The sequence below is a fragment of the Triticum urartu genome, chromosome 5 (assembly GCF_003073215.2).
Source record: "Triticum urartu cultivar G1812 chromosome 5, Tu2.1, whole genome shotgun sequence".
In the NCBI taxonomy this organism is placed as follows: Eukaryota; Viridiplantae; Streptophyta; class Magnoliopsida; order Poales; family Poaceae; genus Triticum; species Triticum urartu.
In genome coordinates, this window is record NC_053026.1 from 441,884,836 (window position 1) to 441,902,232 (window position 17,397).

General features: G+C 46.5%; 1 protein-coding gene across 1 annotated transcript; it reads left to right on the forward strand.

Moving 5' to 3' along the window:
- The first annotated feature begins 11,844 nt into the window (after positions 1 to 11,844).
- Positions 11,845 to 17,135, forward strand: LOC125509635 (ABC transporter G family member 1-like). The gene is made up of 8 exons (XM_048674651.1): positions 11,845 to 12,452; positions 12,683 to 12,762; positions 12,890 to 13,354; positions 15,083 to 15,169; positions 15,283 to 15,411; positions 15,514 to 15,708; positions 15,795 to 15,881; positions 16,237 to 17,135. The coding sequence occupies exons 1-8, from the start codon at positions 11,972 to 11,974 to the stop codon at positions 16,912 to 16,914; spliced, it is 2,202 nt and encodes a 733-aa protein (XP_048530608.1). The 5' UTR covers positions 11,845 to 11,971; the 3' UTR covers positions 16,915 to 17,135.
- The last annotated feature ends 262 nt before the right edge of the window (positions 17,136 to 17,397 follow it).

The window sequence follows — 17,397 nt, forward strand, 5'->3', positions numbered from 1 at the left end:
ACCCCGGGGGGGGGGGGGGGGAGGTAATCGTCGGGGCAGAGCACTCCTTGACGCGGGGGCGCGGCGGCCTCGAGCTTGACGGCGAGCGGCCCGAGATCCTCCGGCTCTCTCTTCACAGGAGTGAGCCGCGAGCTCGAGGCGCCCGCCGATGAGATCCTTGCGACAGAGGAGTCAGAGGAGGCATGGCGGCGGCGGGCGAGCTCGCGCTCGGACTCGTCCAGCTCGCGGCGTTCGAACGCCGGCGGCGGCTGGCTTTCGCGGTTGAGCCACCTCCGCGCGCCCCGCTTGCATGCGGTGTCGGACCTGGCGCGGCGGTGGCGCTCCGCGTCATCTCCAGAGCTCTCGTAGCCATCCATGCCTTTTTCATGCTCGCCAGCGGTGAGAAATTGGACGGAGGAGGAGGGGAATCGCGGCGGAGCGGCGACGAAGGCGGATAGGGTTTGACCCGTATCCGAGCGGTGAAATCGCATATATAGCGGTGGGGAGAGAGTTTTTGCGGGCTGTGGTAAATTTTTTACGGGCTGGGCCGCGAATACGGTGTCTATTCTGGCCAGAAAAACAGGCCGAATCCTTATACTCGCTGGAATTATATGGGTTCGGCCTTTTAAGGGGTCTGCTAGAGATGCTCTTATAGATGTATACTAGATGTAGTGTGTAAAATTTCATTATGAGATATGTTTGAAGGAAATATGCCCTAGAGGCAATAATAAAGTTATTATTTATTTCCTTATTTCATGATAAATGTTTATTATTCATGCTAGAATTGTATTAACCGGAAACATAAGACATGTGTGAATACATAGACAAACAGAGTCACTAGTATCCCTCTACTTGGCTTGCTCATTAATCAAAGATGGTTATGTTTCCTAACCATGAACAAAAGAGTTGTTATTTGATTAACGAGATCACATCATTAGAAGAATGATGTGATTGACATGACCCATTCCATTAGCTTAGCACCCGATCGTTGAGTATGTTGCTATTGCTTTCTTCATGACTTATACATGTTCCTATGACTATGAGATTATGCAACTCCCATTTGCCGGAGGAACACTTTGTGTGCTACCAAACGTCACAACGTAACTGGGTGATTATAAAGGTGCTCTACAGGTGTCTCCAAAGGTACATGTTGGGTTATCGTATTTCGAGATTAGGATTTTTCACTCCGATTGTCGGAGAGGTATCTCTGGGCCCTCTCGGTAATGCACATCACCTAAGCCTTGCAAGCAATGCAACTAATGAGTTAGTTGCAAGATGATGTATTACGAAACGAGTAAAGAGATTTGCCGGTAACGGGATTGAACTAGGTATTGAGATACCGACGATTGAATCTCGGGCAAGTAACATACCGATGACAAAGGGAACAACGTATGTTGTTATGTGGTCTGACCGATAAAAGATCTTCGTAGAATATGTGGGAGCCAATATGAGCATCCAGGTTCCGCTATTGGTTATTGGACGGAGACGTGTCTCGGTCATGTCTACATTGTTCTCAAACCCGTAGGGTCCGCACGCTTAAGGTTTCGATGACAATTATATTATGAGTTTATTAGTTTTGATGTACCGAAGTTAGTTCGGAGTCCCAGATGTGATCACGGACATAACGAGGAGTCTCGAAATGGTCGAGACATAAAGATTGATATATTGGACGACTATATTCGTACACCGGAAGTGTTCCGGGTGATTTCGGAGAAAACCGGAGTGCCGGAGGGTTACCGGAACCCCCCCGGGAGAAGTAATGGGCCATATGGGCCTGAGTGGAGAGAGAGAAGGGCAGCCAGGGTGGGCCACGCGCCTCCTCCCCCTGGTTCGAATTGGACTAGGAGAGGGGGGGCGGCGCCCCCCTTTCCTTCTCCCTCCCCACTTCCTTCCCCCTCCTAGTAGGAGTCCTACTCCTACTAGGAGGAGGACTCCTCCTTGGCGCGCCATAGGGCCGGCCGGCCTCCTCCCCTTGCTCCTTTATATACGGGGGCAGGGGGCACCCCTAGACACACAAGTTGATCCACGTGATCGTTTTCTTAGCCGTGTGCGGTGCCCCCTTCCACCATAATCCTCGATAATATTGTAGTAGTGCTTAGGCGAAGCCCTGCGACAGTTAAACATCAAGATCGTCACCACGCCGTCGTGCTGATGGAACTCTTCCCCGACACTTTGCTGGATCGGAGTCCGGGGATCGTCATCGAGCTGAACGTGTGCTGAAACTCGGAGGTGCCGTAGTTTCGGTGCTTGGATCGGTCGGATTGTGAAGACGTACGACTACATCAACCGCGTTGTCATAACGCTTCCGCTGTCGGTCTACAAGGGTACATAGATCACACTCTCCCCTCGTTGCTATACATTACCATGATCTTGTGTGTGCGTAGGAAAATTTTGAAATTACTACGTTCCCCAACAGTGGCATCCGAGCCTAGGTTTTATGTGTTGATGTTATATGCACGAGTAGAACACAAGTGAGTTGTGGGCGATATAAGTCATACTGCTTATCAGCATGTCATACTTTGGTTCGGCGGTATTGTTGGACGAAGCGGCCCGGACCAACATTACGCGTACGCTTACGTGAGACCGGTTCTCCCGACGTGCTTTGCACAAAGGTGGCTAGCGGGTGTCAGTTTCTCCAACTTTAGTTGAACCGAGTGTGGCTACGCCCGGTCCTTGCGAAGGTTAAAACAGCACCAACTTGACAAACTATCATTATAGTTTTGATGCGTAGGTAAGATTGGTTCTTGCTTAAGCCCGTAGCAGCCACGTAAAACTTACAACAACAAAGTAGAGGACGTCTAACTTGTTTTTGCAGGGCATGTTGTGATGTGATATGGTCAAGACATGATGCTAAATTTTATTGTATGAGATGATCATGTTTTGTAACCGAGTTATCGGCAACTGGCAGGAGCCATATGGTTGTCGCTTTATTGTATGCAATGCAACTACACTGTAATGCTTTACTTTATCACTAAGCGGTAGCGATAGTCGTGGAAGCATAAGATTGGCGAGACGACAACGATGCTACGATGGTGATCAAGGTGTCGCGCCGGTGACGATGGTGATCATGACGGTACTTCGGAGATGGAGATCACAAGTACAAGAAGATGATGGCCATATCATATCACTTATATTGATTGCATATGATGTGTATCTTTTATGCATCTTATCTTGCTTTGATTGATGGTAGCATTATAAGATGATCTCTCACTAAATTTCAAGATAAAAGTGTTCTCCCTGAGTATGCACCGTTGCCAAAGTTCGTCGTGCCCAGACACCACGTGATGATCGGGTGTGATAAGCTCTACGTCCATCTACAACGGGTGCAAGCCAGTTTTGCACACGCAGAATACTCAGGTTAAACTTGACGAGCCTAGCATATGCAGATATGGCCTCGGAACACTGAGACCGAAAGGTCGAGCGTGAATCATATAGTAGATATGATCAACATAGCAATGTTCACCATTGAAAACTACTCCATTTCACGTAATGATCGGTTATGATTAGTTGATTTGGATCACGTAATCACTTAGAAGATTAGAGGGATGTCTTTCTAAGTGGGAGTTCTTAAGTAATATGATTAATTGAACTTAAATTTATCATGAACTTAGTACCTGATAGTATCTTGCTTGTTTATGTTTGATTGTAGATAGATGGCCCGTGCTGTTGTTCCGTTGAATTTTAATGCGTTCCTTGAGAAAGCAAAGTTGAAAGATGATGGTAGCAATTACACGGACTAGGTCCGTAGCTTGAGGATTATCCTCATTGCTGCACAGAAGAATTACGTCTTGGAAGCACCGCTGGGTGCCAGGCCTACTGCTGGAGCAACACCAGATGTTATGAACGTCTGGCAGAGCAAAGCTGATGACTACTCGATAGTTCAGTGTGCCATGCTTTACGGCTTAGAATCGGGACTTCAACGACGTTTTGAACGTCATGGAGCATATGAGATGTTCCAGGAGTTGAAGTTAATATTTCAAGCAAATGCCCGGATTGAGAGATATGAAGTCTCCAATAATTTCTATAGCTGTAAGATGGAGGAGAATAGTTCTGTCAGTGAGCATATACTCAAAATGTCTGGGTATAATAATCACTTGATTCAATTGGGAGTTAATCTTCCATATGATTGCGTCATTGACAGAATTCTCCAATCACTGCCACCTAGCTACAAGAGCTTCATGATGAACTATAATATGCAAGGGATGAATAAGACTATTCCCGAGCTCTTCGCAATGCTGAAAGCTACGGAGGTAGAAATCAAGAAGGAGCATCAAGTGTTGATGGTTAACAAAACCATTGGTTTCAAGAAAAGGGGCAAATGGAAGAAGAAGGGGAACTTCAAAAAGAACAGCAAGCAAGTTGCTGCTCAAGAGAAGAAACCCAAATCTGGACCTAAGCCTGAAACTGAGTGCTTCTACTGCAAGCAGACTGGTCACTGGAAGCGGAACTGCCCGAAGTATTTGGCGCATAAGAAGGATGGCAAGGTGAACAAAGGTATATGTGATATACATGTTATTGATTTGTACCTTACTAGAGCTCTCAGTAGCACCTGGGTATTTGATACTGGTTCTGTTGCTAATATTTGCAACTCGAAACAGGGACTACGGATTAAGCGAACACTGGCGAAGGATGAGGTGACGATGCGCGTGGGAAATGGTTCCAAAGTCGATGTGATCGCGGTCGGCACGAGACCTCTACATCTACCATCGGGATTAGTATTAGACCTAAATAATTGTTATTTGGTGCCAGCGTTGAGCATGAACATTATATCTGGATCTTGTTTGATGCGAGACGGTTATTCATTTAAATCAGAGAATAATGGTTGTTCTATTTATATGAGTAATATCTTTTATGGTCATGCACCCTTGAAGAGTGGTCTATTTTTGATAAATCTCGATAGTAGTGATACACATATTCATAATGTGGAAGCCAAAAGATGCAGAGTTGATAATGATAGTGCAACTTATTTGTGGCACTGCCGTTTAGGTCATATCGGTGTAAAACGCATGAAGAAACTCCATACTGATGGACTTTTGGAACCACTTGATTATGAATCACTTGGTACTTGCGAACCGTACCTCATGGGCATGATGACTAAAACACCATTCTCCGGTACTATGGAGAGAGCAACAGATTTGTTGGAAATCATACATACAGATGTATGTGGTCCAATGAATGTTGAAGCTCGTGGCGGATATCGTTATTTTCTCACATTCACAGATGATTTAAGCAGATATGGGTATATCTACTTAATGAAACATAAGCCTGAAACATTTGAAAAGTTCAAAGAATTTCAGAGTGAAGTTGAAAATCATCGTAACAAGAAAATAAAGTTTCTATGATCTGATCGTGGAGGAGAATATTTGAGTTACGAGTTTGGTCTACATTTGAAACAATGCGGAATAGTTTCGCAACTCACGCCACCTGGAACACCACAGCGTAATGGTGTATCCGAACGTCGTAATCGTACTTTACTTGATATGGTGCGATCTATGATGTCTCTTACAGATTTACCGCTATCGTTTTGGGGTTATGCTCTAGAGACAGCCGCATTCACGTTAAATAGGGCACCATCAAAATCCGTTGAGACGACGCCTTATGAACTGTGGTTTGGCAAGAAACCAAAGTTGTCGTTTCTAAAAGTTTGGGGCTGCGATGCTTATGTGAAGAAACTTCAACCTGATAAGCTCGAACCCAAATCGGAGAAATGTGTCTTCATAGGATACCCAAAAGAGACTGTTGGGTACACCTTCTATCACAGATCCGAAGACAAGACATTTGTCGCTAAGAATGGATCCTTTCTAGAGAAGGAGTTTCTCTCGAAAGAAGTGAGTGGGAGGAAAGTAGAACTTGATGAGGTGACTGTACCTGCTCCATTATTGGAAAGTAGTACATCGCAGAAACAGGTTTCTGTGACACCTACACCAATTAGTGAGGAAGCTAATGATAATGATCATGAAACTTTAGAACAAGTTACTACTGAACTCGTAGATCAACCAGAGTAAGATCCGCACTAGAGTGGTACGGTAATCCTGTTCTGGAAGTCATGCTATTAGATCATGATGAACCCGCGAACTATGAAGAAGCAATGGTGAGCCCAGATTCCGCAGAATGGCTTGAAGCCATGAAATCTGAGATGGGATCCATGTATGAAAACAAAGTATGGACTTTGGTTGACTTGCCCAATGATCGGCAAGCAATTGAGAATAAATGGATCTTCAAGAAGAAGACTGACGCTGACGGTAATGTTATTGTCTACAAAGCTCGACTTGTCGCAAAAGGTTTTCGACAAGTTCAAGGGATTGACTACGATGAGACATTCTCACCCGTAGCGATGCTTAAGTCTGTCTGAATCATGTTAGCAATTGCCACATTTTATGATTATGAAATTTGGCAGATGGATGTCAAAACTGCATTCCTGAATGGATTTCTGGAAGAAGAGTTGTATATGATGCAGCCGGAAGGTTTTGTCGATCCAAAGGGAGCTAACAAAGTGTGCAAGCTCCGGCGATCCATTTATGGACTGATGCAAGCCTCTCGGAGTTGGAATAAATGCTTTGATAGTGTGATCAAAGCATTTGGTTTTGTACAGACTTTTGGAGAAGCCTGTATTTACAAGAAAGTGAGTGGGAGATCTGTACCATTTCTGATATTATATGTAGATGACATATTACTAATCGGAAATGATATAGAATTTCTGGATAGCATAAAGGGATACTTGAATAAGAGTTTTTCGATGAAAGACCTCGGTGAAGCTGCTTACATATTAGGCATTAAGATCTATAGAGATAGATCAAGACGCTTAATTGGACTTTCACAAAGAACATACCTTGACAAAATTTTGAAAAAGTTCAAAATGGATCAAGCAAAGAAAGGATTCTTGCCTGTGTTACAAGGTATGAAATTGAGTAAGACTCAATGCCCGACCAATGCAGAAGATAGAGAGAAAATGAAAGATGTTCCCTATGCTTCAGCCATAGGCTCTATCATGCATGCAATGCTGTGTACCAGACCTGATGTGTGTCTTGCTATAAGTCTAGCAGGGAGGTACCAAAGTAATCCAGGAGTGGATCACTGGACAGCGGTCAAGAACATCCTGAAATACCTGAAAAGGACTAAGGATATGTTTCTCATATATGGAGGTGAAAAAGAGCTCATCGTAAATGGTTACGTTGATGCAAGCTTTGACACTGATCCGGACGATTCTAAATCGCAAACCGGATATGTGTTTACATTAAACGGTGGAGCTGTCAGTTGGTGCAGTTCTAAACAAAGCGTTGTGGCGGGATCTACATGTGAAGCGGAGTACATAGCTACTTCGGAAGCAACAAACGAAGGAGTCTGGATGAAGGAGTTCATATCCGATCTAGGTGTCATACCTAGTGCATCGGGTCCAATGAAATTTTTTTGTGACAATACTGATGCAATTGCCTTGGCAAAGGAATCCAGATTTCACAAGAGAACCAAGCACATCAAGAGACGCTTCAATTCCATCTGGGATCTAGTCCAGGTGGGAGACATAGAGATTTGCAAGATACATACGGATCTGAATGTTGCAGACCCATTGACGAAGCCTCTTCCACGAGCAAAACATGATCAGCACCAAAGCTCTATGGGTGTTAGAATCATTACTGTGTAATCTAGATTATTGACTCTAGTGCAAGTGGGAGACTGAAGGAAATATGCCCTAGAGGCAATAATAAAGTTATTATTTATTTCCTTATTTCATGATAAATGTTTATTATTCATGCTAGAATTGTATTAACCGGAAACATAATACATGTGTGAATACATAGACAAACAGAGTGTCACTAGTATGCCACTACTTGACTAGCTCATTAATCAAAGATGGTTATGTTTCCTAACCATGAACAAAAGAGTTGTTATTTGATTAATGAGATCACATCATTAGAAGAATGATGTGATTAACATGACCCATTCCATTAGCTTAGCACCCGATCGTTTAGTATGTTGCTATTGCTTTCTTCATGACTTATACATGTTCCTATGACTATGGGATTATGCAACTCCCGTTTGCCGGAGGAACACTTTGTGTGCTACCAAACGTCACAATGTAACTGGGTGATTATAAAGGTGGTCTACAGGTGTCTCCAAAGGTACATGTTGGGTTGGCGTATTTCGAGATTAGGTTTTGTCACTCCGATTGTCGGAGAGGTATCTTTGGGCCTTCTCGGTAATGCACATCACTTAAGCCTTGCAAGCATTGCAACTAAATGAGTTAGTTGCGGGATGATGTATTACAGAACGAGTAAAGAGACTTGCCGGCAACGAGATTGAACTAGGTATTGAGATACCGACGATCGAATCTCGGGCAAGTAACATACCGATGACAAAGGGAACAACGTATGTTGTTATGCGGTCTGACCGATAAAAGATCTTCGTAGAATATGTGGGAGCCAATATGAGCATCCAGGTTCCGCTATTGGTTATTGACCGGAGACGTGTCTCGGTCATGTCTACATTGTTCTCGAACCCGTAGGGTCCGCACGCTTAAGGTTTCGATGACAGTTATATTATGAGTTTATTAGTTTTGATGTACCGAAGTTAGTTCGGAGTCCCGGATGTGATCACGGACATAACGAGGAGTCTCGAAATGGTCGAGACATAAAGATTGATATATTGGACGACTATATTCGGACACCGGAAGTGTTCCGGGTGATTTCGGAGAAAACCGGAGTGCCGGAGGGTTACCGGAACCCCCCGGGAGAAGTAATGGGACATATGGGCCTTAGTGGAGAGAGAGAAGGGCAGCCAGGGTGGGCCGTGCGCCTCCTCCCCCCTGGTCCGAATTGGACTAGGAAAGGGGGGGGGGGGTGGCGCCCCCCTTTCCTTCTCCTTCCCCACTTCCTTCCCCCTCCTAGTAGGAGTCCTACTCCTACTAGGAGGAGGACTCCTCTTTGGCGCGCCATAGGGCCGGCCGACCTCCTCCCCTTGCTCCTTTATATACGGGGGCAGGGGGCACCCCTAGACACACAAGTTGATCCACGTGATCGTTTTCTTAGCCGTGTGCGGTGCCCCCTTCCACCATAATCCTCGATAATATTGTAGTAGTGCTTAGGCGAAGCCCTGCGACAGTTAAACATCAAGATCGTCACCACGCCATCGTGCTGACGGAACTCTTCCCCGACACTTTGCTAGATCGGAGTCCACGGATCGTCATCGAGCTGAACGTGTGCTGAAACTCGGAGGTGCCGTAGTTTCGGTGCTTGGATCGGTCGGATCGTGAAGACGTACGACTACATCAACCGCGTTGTCATAACGCTTCCGCTGTCGGTCTACAAGGGTACGTAGATCACACTCTCCCCTCGTTGCTATACATCACCATGATCTTGCGTGTGCGTAGGAATTTTTTTGAAATTACTACGTTCCCCCACAATGTTTTGATGTGAGCTATACAAAAAAAGAACATTTCTTTTGTAATGGATAGTACATGTACTAGAAATAGACAAATTTGTAATTTCTGTGTAACTCGCCTAAAAATATATTCCACCATAAAACTTTATATACAAGTAGTATACATCCATATGTATGTGTGTATTTTTTTTCAGGATTTTTTGAAAGCAATTTGATTTCTGAATTTTTCAAATTTTGGGCTCCATGGAGCTCGAGCTCCATTAGCAATTTCCGTTTGACCAATAAATTATTTGATTTTTTCATCTGTGCTAATTTTGAATACCGCCAATAAATCCATCCCTGATACCCAAATCTAACAAATGGGCTACACCAGTTAGTGGCCACTTTTTATTTATTTTTACCCCGCCCCTCTATCTCTCTTTTCGGTGTGTGGCCACATGCATAACTCTTCGACCCGCTAGTGACGGTAGCGTAAACCAATGGGTAGACAGGGAGGCACCATAGGGCAGCGGCCCCGATTAGGGACCCGGGGAGGCACGGGTAGAGGAGGCATCGTGCACCGTGCTTGCTGGCATGTCTGAATGGGAGTTGGGGAAGCGCGGGCGTGCGGGCAGTGTGTCTACAACAACGACCCGGTGAGCATCGGAGCCGCGAGCGGCATGGACAGTGGGGAGGCACGAGAGGCGTTGGACGGTGAGGAGGCACGCCGGAGCGTCAGTGGGTGAACGTCGAGCCAAGAAGGCGCATGCGGTCTAGCAGGGGGTCCGCAGCGGCGACCTAGTGGGCGCCGATGGTGGAGGGCGGCATCGAATGTCAGGCCAAGCCCGAGGCGTAAGTCCGTGTCAATTGATTTCCACCAATGTGGATGTGATTATAGATCAACTCCCTCTATAAAGGGGAGTTGAGGTATTTTTCTGCGATCATGATTTTTTTTGTGGGGGGAGGGCAGGAAGGGGTCTATTGGAGCAAGATTTTTTGGTCCAACTCCCCCTATACCAGAAGTTTCTTGTGACAAGTCCTTTAAAATTTAAACACCGCCTACGTTGATCAAGTCATCCTATGATATATTTTTCAAGGAAGGAGCCCAGGAAATATGTATTGACTATCCAAAAGCGCGGAGGGTAGGACAAGCCAACCCCCTTTGTTGAGAAGAAGAGCTCACCAGTCGAAGAGGAAATTTTCGCAGGTGGTTGAAAGGCTACGATAGATTAGTTGGGGATTGGGGTAGGCTTAGGTATGTTTTGGGAAGAGGCAATGACAATGCCATGGCCATTTGCTAGCAGGATACTAGTTCCTGTGAAACGTTGTTGCGGTAGGAAGTAGTTTCTTGAATTATATCATTTTGTGAAAACCCGAGACTATTATAAAAGTTCACAAAAAGCACAAAGCAAACCCAAACATAATAAAAAATTATATCGATGTTGCTAGACAACCGAATGACAACTACTAATGCCAGAATGAGCTGGCGGCGTGCCAATGTCATCCCTCCCATGCCAGAGCTGGCCTGACTTTTTCAATAAGAGTCGGGAAGTCTCTGTTCATGTGCCCCTACAGACCAGCGCCCTACAGCCACAATTGTCGTTGTTGAACCCTTGAATCGATCAAATGCGGTTGACACCAGATCTCGCCACTGCACATGCATGACGAGAAATCCTAACCTCGTCGTCCAAAGGAGATGACAAGAATCTACAATGCAACTTCGCCAAATCTATCCCGAGGGATAGATTCGAAGAGGATCGAAGCTGAGAAGATGAAGCGCCACCACTGCAAAGGCTAAAAAGTCTAACCTAAACTACTAGCTAAAGCCGAGGTACCAGTGTTGCCCTCCGTGCCACCAGCCGGCAGAGTGGCAGGTAGAGGGTAGGGGAATTCACGTTTGGTCGGCGGAGATACATAGTAGTTTCTTGAAATTAATGTGGAGTTCAGTGGCATTGGCAAAGTCATCAAGAGTTTTCAGAGTTATCACGGTTTGTGGTGTTGCCCCAGCTAGGATTAGGGTGTCCTCGGCGAATCGTACCATGGGGCAGGAGGGTGAGGACGTCAGCAACTATGATGGAATTTGCTGTTGGTACGAAATTTCTTTAAATGGGCATTTCCAGTGCACCGTAACCCTAAGGAAGCAGAGTAATAATTTGCTCTGGAGAACCTCGTACCAAGCAATGAAAGCACACAAACGTAATCATTTTAGTACAGCAGAACCACTGCTTCGGCCGTAAAATTGCCTAATGGTGTCAGCCTCGTACTTGTCACGACAATATTAGTATTTGTCTGCAAAACATTGGACACCTTGTCATAGAAAAACGAAGTTGAATGCCACACGCACGTACTCTACGTATAGTATACACAGGCAGAAGGAACTAAGCACCCCGTTCCCCTCTTGACCCGCTCCTTTGTTCAAAATCTAAACCAAGTTGTGATTTGAATTAGGATTAAGTATAAATCCTGCACTCAACCACCTCATATCTTCCCTCTATTTAAGCAGTCTCGGGCTCTCAGCCCATACCACCATTCCGCAGAGTCATCACGAGCAAAAGAAGAAACCCATACCACCACCCGGCCAGCTGATTGCTAGCTTCCACGCACGTCTCCGACGATCGAGCCGGCTAAGCCTCCCTATATGGCGTCCGAGCAGCTTCTGCCCGCCGTGCCGAGGTGGAGGCCGAGCCCGCCGCGGGAGCAGAGCCGTCCCGGCCACGCCGCAGACGACGAGGGCCCGTCCGACACGGCCTCTGACGTCCTCGGCGGCTCCCTGCGCAGCACCGACGGCTTCCCTTTCGGCAGCGGGAGCTCGTTCCCGCCGCCGCCGTTCGCTCCGATGCCGGTGACCCTGCCGCGGTCGCGGACCTCCTCGTCGCTCGAGATCAGCGTGGAGAACGGCGCCGGCGCCGTGCCCGCCGTGCTTCGCGAGACGTCGTTGCGCCGAGTTGATCAGGGCGTCGTGCTTTCCTGGGAGGACTTGTGGGTGTCGGCGGCCGGCGGCAAGGCCGGCCGCGTCCCCATCCTGCGCGGCCTCAACGGCTATGCGCGCCCCGGCGAGGTCCTCGCCATCATGGGCCCCTCCGGCTGCGGCAAATCCACCCTTCTGGACGCTCTAGCAGGTTGGTACAGCCGTATACATGCTCGTGAATAATACTACTCCTATACAATATCGTATGCGGGCTGGCCTTCGCTAGTCAGACAGCCAGCCTTCCTGATAAACTACTCGAAAGATTTTGTTCGCCAGCTAGCGTCGTAGCGACTCGTACAATTAGTATCTAGATATTATAATTTTTGCGGTGAGAAGATTAAAGAATTAATTACGACGAGCTTCCGTGGTACAAAATTACAGGAAGGCTAGGCTCTGGTGTCAGCCAGAAGGGAGACATCTTGATCAATGGCCGGAGGCAGAAGCTATCCTACGGAACATCGGTAAGCCTAGTGCATGCACGGATGAGCTATTTCAATTCGGAGAATCTCATTTTCATTCGGGTTGATCGTGAACGAACGCACTCTATCAATTATTTTAGTTAATCAACGCATCCTTTGCGTGTTGCAGGCGTACGTGACGCAGGACGACGTGCTGATGACGACGTTGACGGTGCGGGAGGCCGTGCGCTACTCGGCGTCGCTGCAGCTGCCGAGCGGCATGTCGGCGGCGGCGAAGCGGGACCGGGCGGAAGAGACGCTGCGGGAGATGGGGCTGGAGGGCGCGGCGGACACGCGCATCGGCGGGTGGATGCACAAGGGGATCAGCGGCGGCCAGCGGCGCCGGGTCAGCATCTGCATGGAGATCCTCACCCGGCCGGCGCTGCTGTTCCTGGACGAGCCCACCAGCGGCCTCGACAGCGCCGCCTCCTTCCACGTCGTCAGCCGGATCGCCAGGCTCGCCCGCCGGGAGGGCATGACCGTCGTCGCCGCCGTGCACCAGCCCAGCACTGAGGTCTACGGCCTCTTCCACGGGCTCTGCCTCCTCGCCTACGGCAAGACCGTCTTCTTCGGTCCCGCCGCCGAGACCAACCAGGTACGTCTGTACATACTGTTGTATGCGTGCGTACGTATGTACGTATGAATACGTGCACAGTGCTGTTGATTGTTGCATGTTGCTGTTGCTATCGTATGTACGTGTTTGGACTTTGGACATGATCGCGACCCTAGTAGGCGTATTCACAGTTTCACACTGGACGGTGGTAATACAAATTATTTGATCTTTAGGCTTGGATCTGTTGGTGAGATCATATGATCAATCTATAAAACATATACTGATTTTTTAGCACATACCTATGGGTGTATATCTGCAAGTCCAAAATATTTCAGCCAAAATTTTGATCTAAATCTAGAGAAATAAATAAAAAATCTTCTGTAAGTAATATCACCTTTGGTTGGGTAATTGGGTACACCATTCATAGCTTATTTAACTTAGTTATCCACCCACAACAGAATTGCACTAAAATATTTCAGAAAAATACATTATTAACTTTCAAAGAGATCACAATTGCCAAAGAAGTACCGTACCACGGCAGTAATTATGCGCTCCCTTCAGTAACAAAAATAAGATATTTTAAATATTTCAATTTTTTTTCAACCGGGAATCCCTTTCCATTAATTACTCAACAGAAAGATAACAAAGTTCAATTTGAATATTTTAATATAAACTATATATGAAATGAAATGAGTAAACAAATATAATGAAAAATGTATGTATACATCTAATTTAAAGAAAAAAGATTATAACATCACTTCAGTTAGCAAGCATGACAACTTTGGTGGTTTAGTTTTTTTTTTATACAAAAACTTGCCGTGTGTCACTGGAATTTTCCATCCTTGCGTGACTGAAATTGTCATCGAAAAACGTTAGGACAAGAGTGTCATGAACCTGACGTGTGGCACTTATCATTAGATTTTTTTAATAACGGAGGGAGTATTAGAAAATGACTAGAGTTCGCCCGGAGAACAAGAGGAACAGTTTTAACTTGCAGAAGCAACATCACGTACGTACTGTGGAAAGATAGATCACGATATTAATCACTGTATATATGCACAGTTGGAACTGTGCTCGAGTCACTGGTAGGGACTAGGAGCACTGCACACGATCGATCCAAACCGCCGGGGAACATATATATGGACTGCGCCACGCACTGGGAACATTCGTTTTGGCAGGGAAGCTTACTCCCAAAAAGAATAAAAAATCACACACGTTTGGCTGGCCACATGCATTGATCGATCAGTGCCGCCTAACTCAACTGCGGCATCGCGTTCATAGCACAGTGGCGAAGATGTGCTTGCATTCAGGACTGTTTTTTGAGTGGTGACAGCTGAGGCTGAAAGCTCGGTTTAGCTGTAGACGACTGTGGAGAGATCGTCTAGTACTCGTATTATAGGTAATCCACTGTGCCAAGCAAGTCTCCTGATACAACAAATTAATCGGTGTATTTTTTAGGAAGTATTAGGTGATAGTAATTTCATGGGGTGATTAAATTGACCACACGGTTTGACAAACACGCGTGTTTTCCTAGCTGACGGTGTGCCGGTCACGGAGGAGAAAAATGTGCCTCGGTCGGTCGGTCCGTAGGTACGGTAGATGGATAACTGAAGAAAATGATACTGCTAATCCTTTGACAAAACATGCCATGTGTTCCTATCTTCCTCACTTGCTGGACCTGGATTACTATAGTCAAAGTGCACAAGAAACTCTTGAAGCCACTGAGTTTTTTGTTACCTAATAATTTGTTTGTTTGTTTGTTTGTTTCAGTTCTTCGCTTTGAGCGGGTTTCCTTGCCCGTCACTGATGAACCCTTCCGACCACTTCCTGAGGACCATCAACAAGGACTTCGACAATGTGAGCACATCGCCACCGTTCAATCAACAAGGACCTTAATTATCTACTCTATATCTGAAATCTTCTTGGTGAATAGTATTCCTAACCATGCGCTTCATCAATTGATTCCTCAGGACATCGAGGAAGGCCTCGGCGGGAAGAAGACGACCACCGCCGAGAACATCGACGCGCTGGTGGTCTCCTACAAATCCTCCGTGTACATGGACAAGGTGACTCGGCAGATCGCTGACATACGCGGCACTGTGAGTAGCCCGGCCGGACTCCACGTACATTTTGAAACTTTCAGTTGGAGTGCTGAATTTTGCTAATTATAAGCGTGTATGTGGTTTGTCGTGTGGTTTCAGGTAGGGGAGGTGGTGAAGATGGAAGGGCAGCAGCCGAGCTTCCTGATGCAGTCCTTGGTGCTAACCAAGAGGTCCTTCATCAACATGTACAGGGACCTCGGCTACTACTGGCTCCGCTTCGCTATCTACATCGCCCTCTGCCTCTGCTGCGGCACCATCTTCTATGACATCGGCCATAGCTATGGATCCATACAGGTGCGTAGCCAGAAGCCTCTCGTTGTAGTTGCCACGCCACTGATCACTGTTGTGTTAACTCGTGTGATTGAAAACTTTGCATGCAGGCTCGTGGCTCCATGCTCATGTTCGTAGGCGCCTTCCTCACCTTCATGGCCATCGGAGGCTTCCCGTCTTTCGTCGAGGACATGAAGGTGAAGTTTCTGATCGAGTTCCATCTCATCTCACGTCTCACGATCATGGTTTTCACTTTCAGTGAGATTTCGATGAAATCCGCTGAATTTCATTAACTTTAGCAGACACTGAAATATTTACGTTTTGCCAAAATATTTAGGCAATTTCAGTAGTAAACAGAAATTCAAATATTTTTCAAAAAATTCAAAATCTTAATTGAAATCAAGTGGAGATTTCGGCCCTTTGACCGAAATGAAAACATAATTCACTGAAATTCACTGATTTTCGGTTGGTGCTGAAATTTTTCTAAAATGAAATTGAAAAACGATACTCACGATACGTTGATCTGATGTGCTTTATGTATGCACAACGCAGATATTTGGAAGGGAGAGGCTGAACGGGCACTACGGCGTCTCGTCGTTCGTGATCGCCAACACAGTCTCGGCGACGCCGTATCTACTCCTGATTTCCCTGGTGCCGGGTGCGATGGCCTACTACCTGGTCGGCCTGCAGAGGAGTTTCGACCACTTCGCCTACTTCGCGCTGGTGCTCTTCATGACAATGATGCTCGTGGAGGGCCTGATGATGATTGTGGCCAGCGCCGTGCCTGACTTCCTCATGGGCATCATCACCGGCGCTGGCATCCAGGGCGTCATGATGCTCAACGGCGGCTTCTTCCGCCTGCCCCACGACCTTCCCAAGCCGGTGTGGAGGTACCCCATGTACTACGTCGCCTTCCACAAGTATGCCAACCAGGGGTTCTACAAGAACGAGTTCCTCGGCCTCACCTTCCCAAACAACCAGGTTGGCGGCGCTGCCACCATCACTGGCGACGAGATCCTCAGGGAGTACTGGCAGGTGGAGATGGGGTACAACAAGTGGGTCGACCTCGCGGTCCTGTTCGGGATGGTCATATTGTACAGGGTGCTCTTCTTGGCCATCATGAAGCTTACCGAGAAGGTGAAGCCCATGGTGAACGGGCTTAGGTTCAGGAGCACCCAGCCGTCGGTGCACATCGCCGACCAGGGTTCCGAAGCAAATGGAGCAATGTGAGGCCGGAGAGATCAGCACAATTATTTTCTTAGTAGAAGATTGTTGCTTATGAGTACTGTAGCGTTGCAGTGTTGTGCAGTGTATGTAAAGTCCGCAAAAAAAAGAAGTGCACAAATCTTGTCAAATTCGCATTGACAAAGGGCATTTTTACAAAATGTAATTAGTTCATAGGCCGGCTGTAAGCGGTTTGTCGATATACACGAGTATTACTATTTTTGAAATAAGGGATCACCCCGTAATTTTGATTTTTGAAAATTGATAACACAACCATGCATCAAGTTCCTATTAAGGCATCAGTCTTAGTGTGACATGATAAGTTTACGAGCACCCTCTAACAACAAGAGACGTCTACCGAGCAAAATATAAACCTTATCACAGACCACCACGACTAGCACCAAAGCTTTTTAAAGTAAAGTTGAATACAAGCTACACCATTATCTAAAACGACAACAACATATCTCCACGATCTTTTTTTTTTTGAAG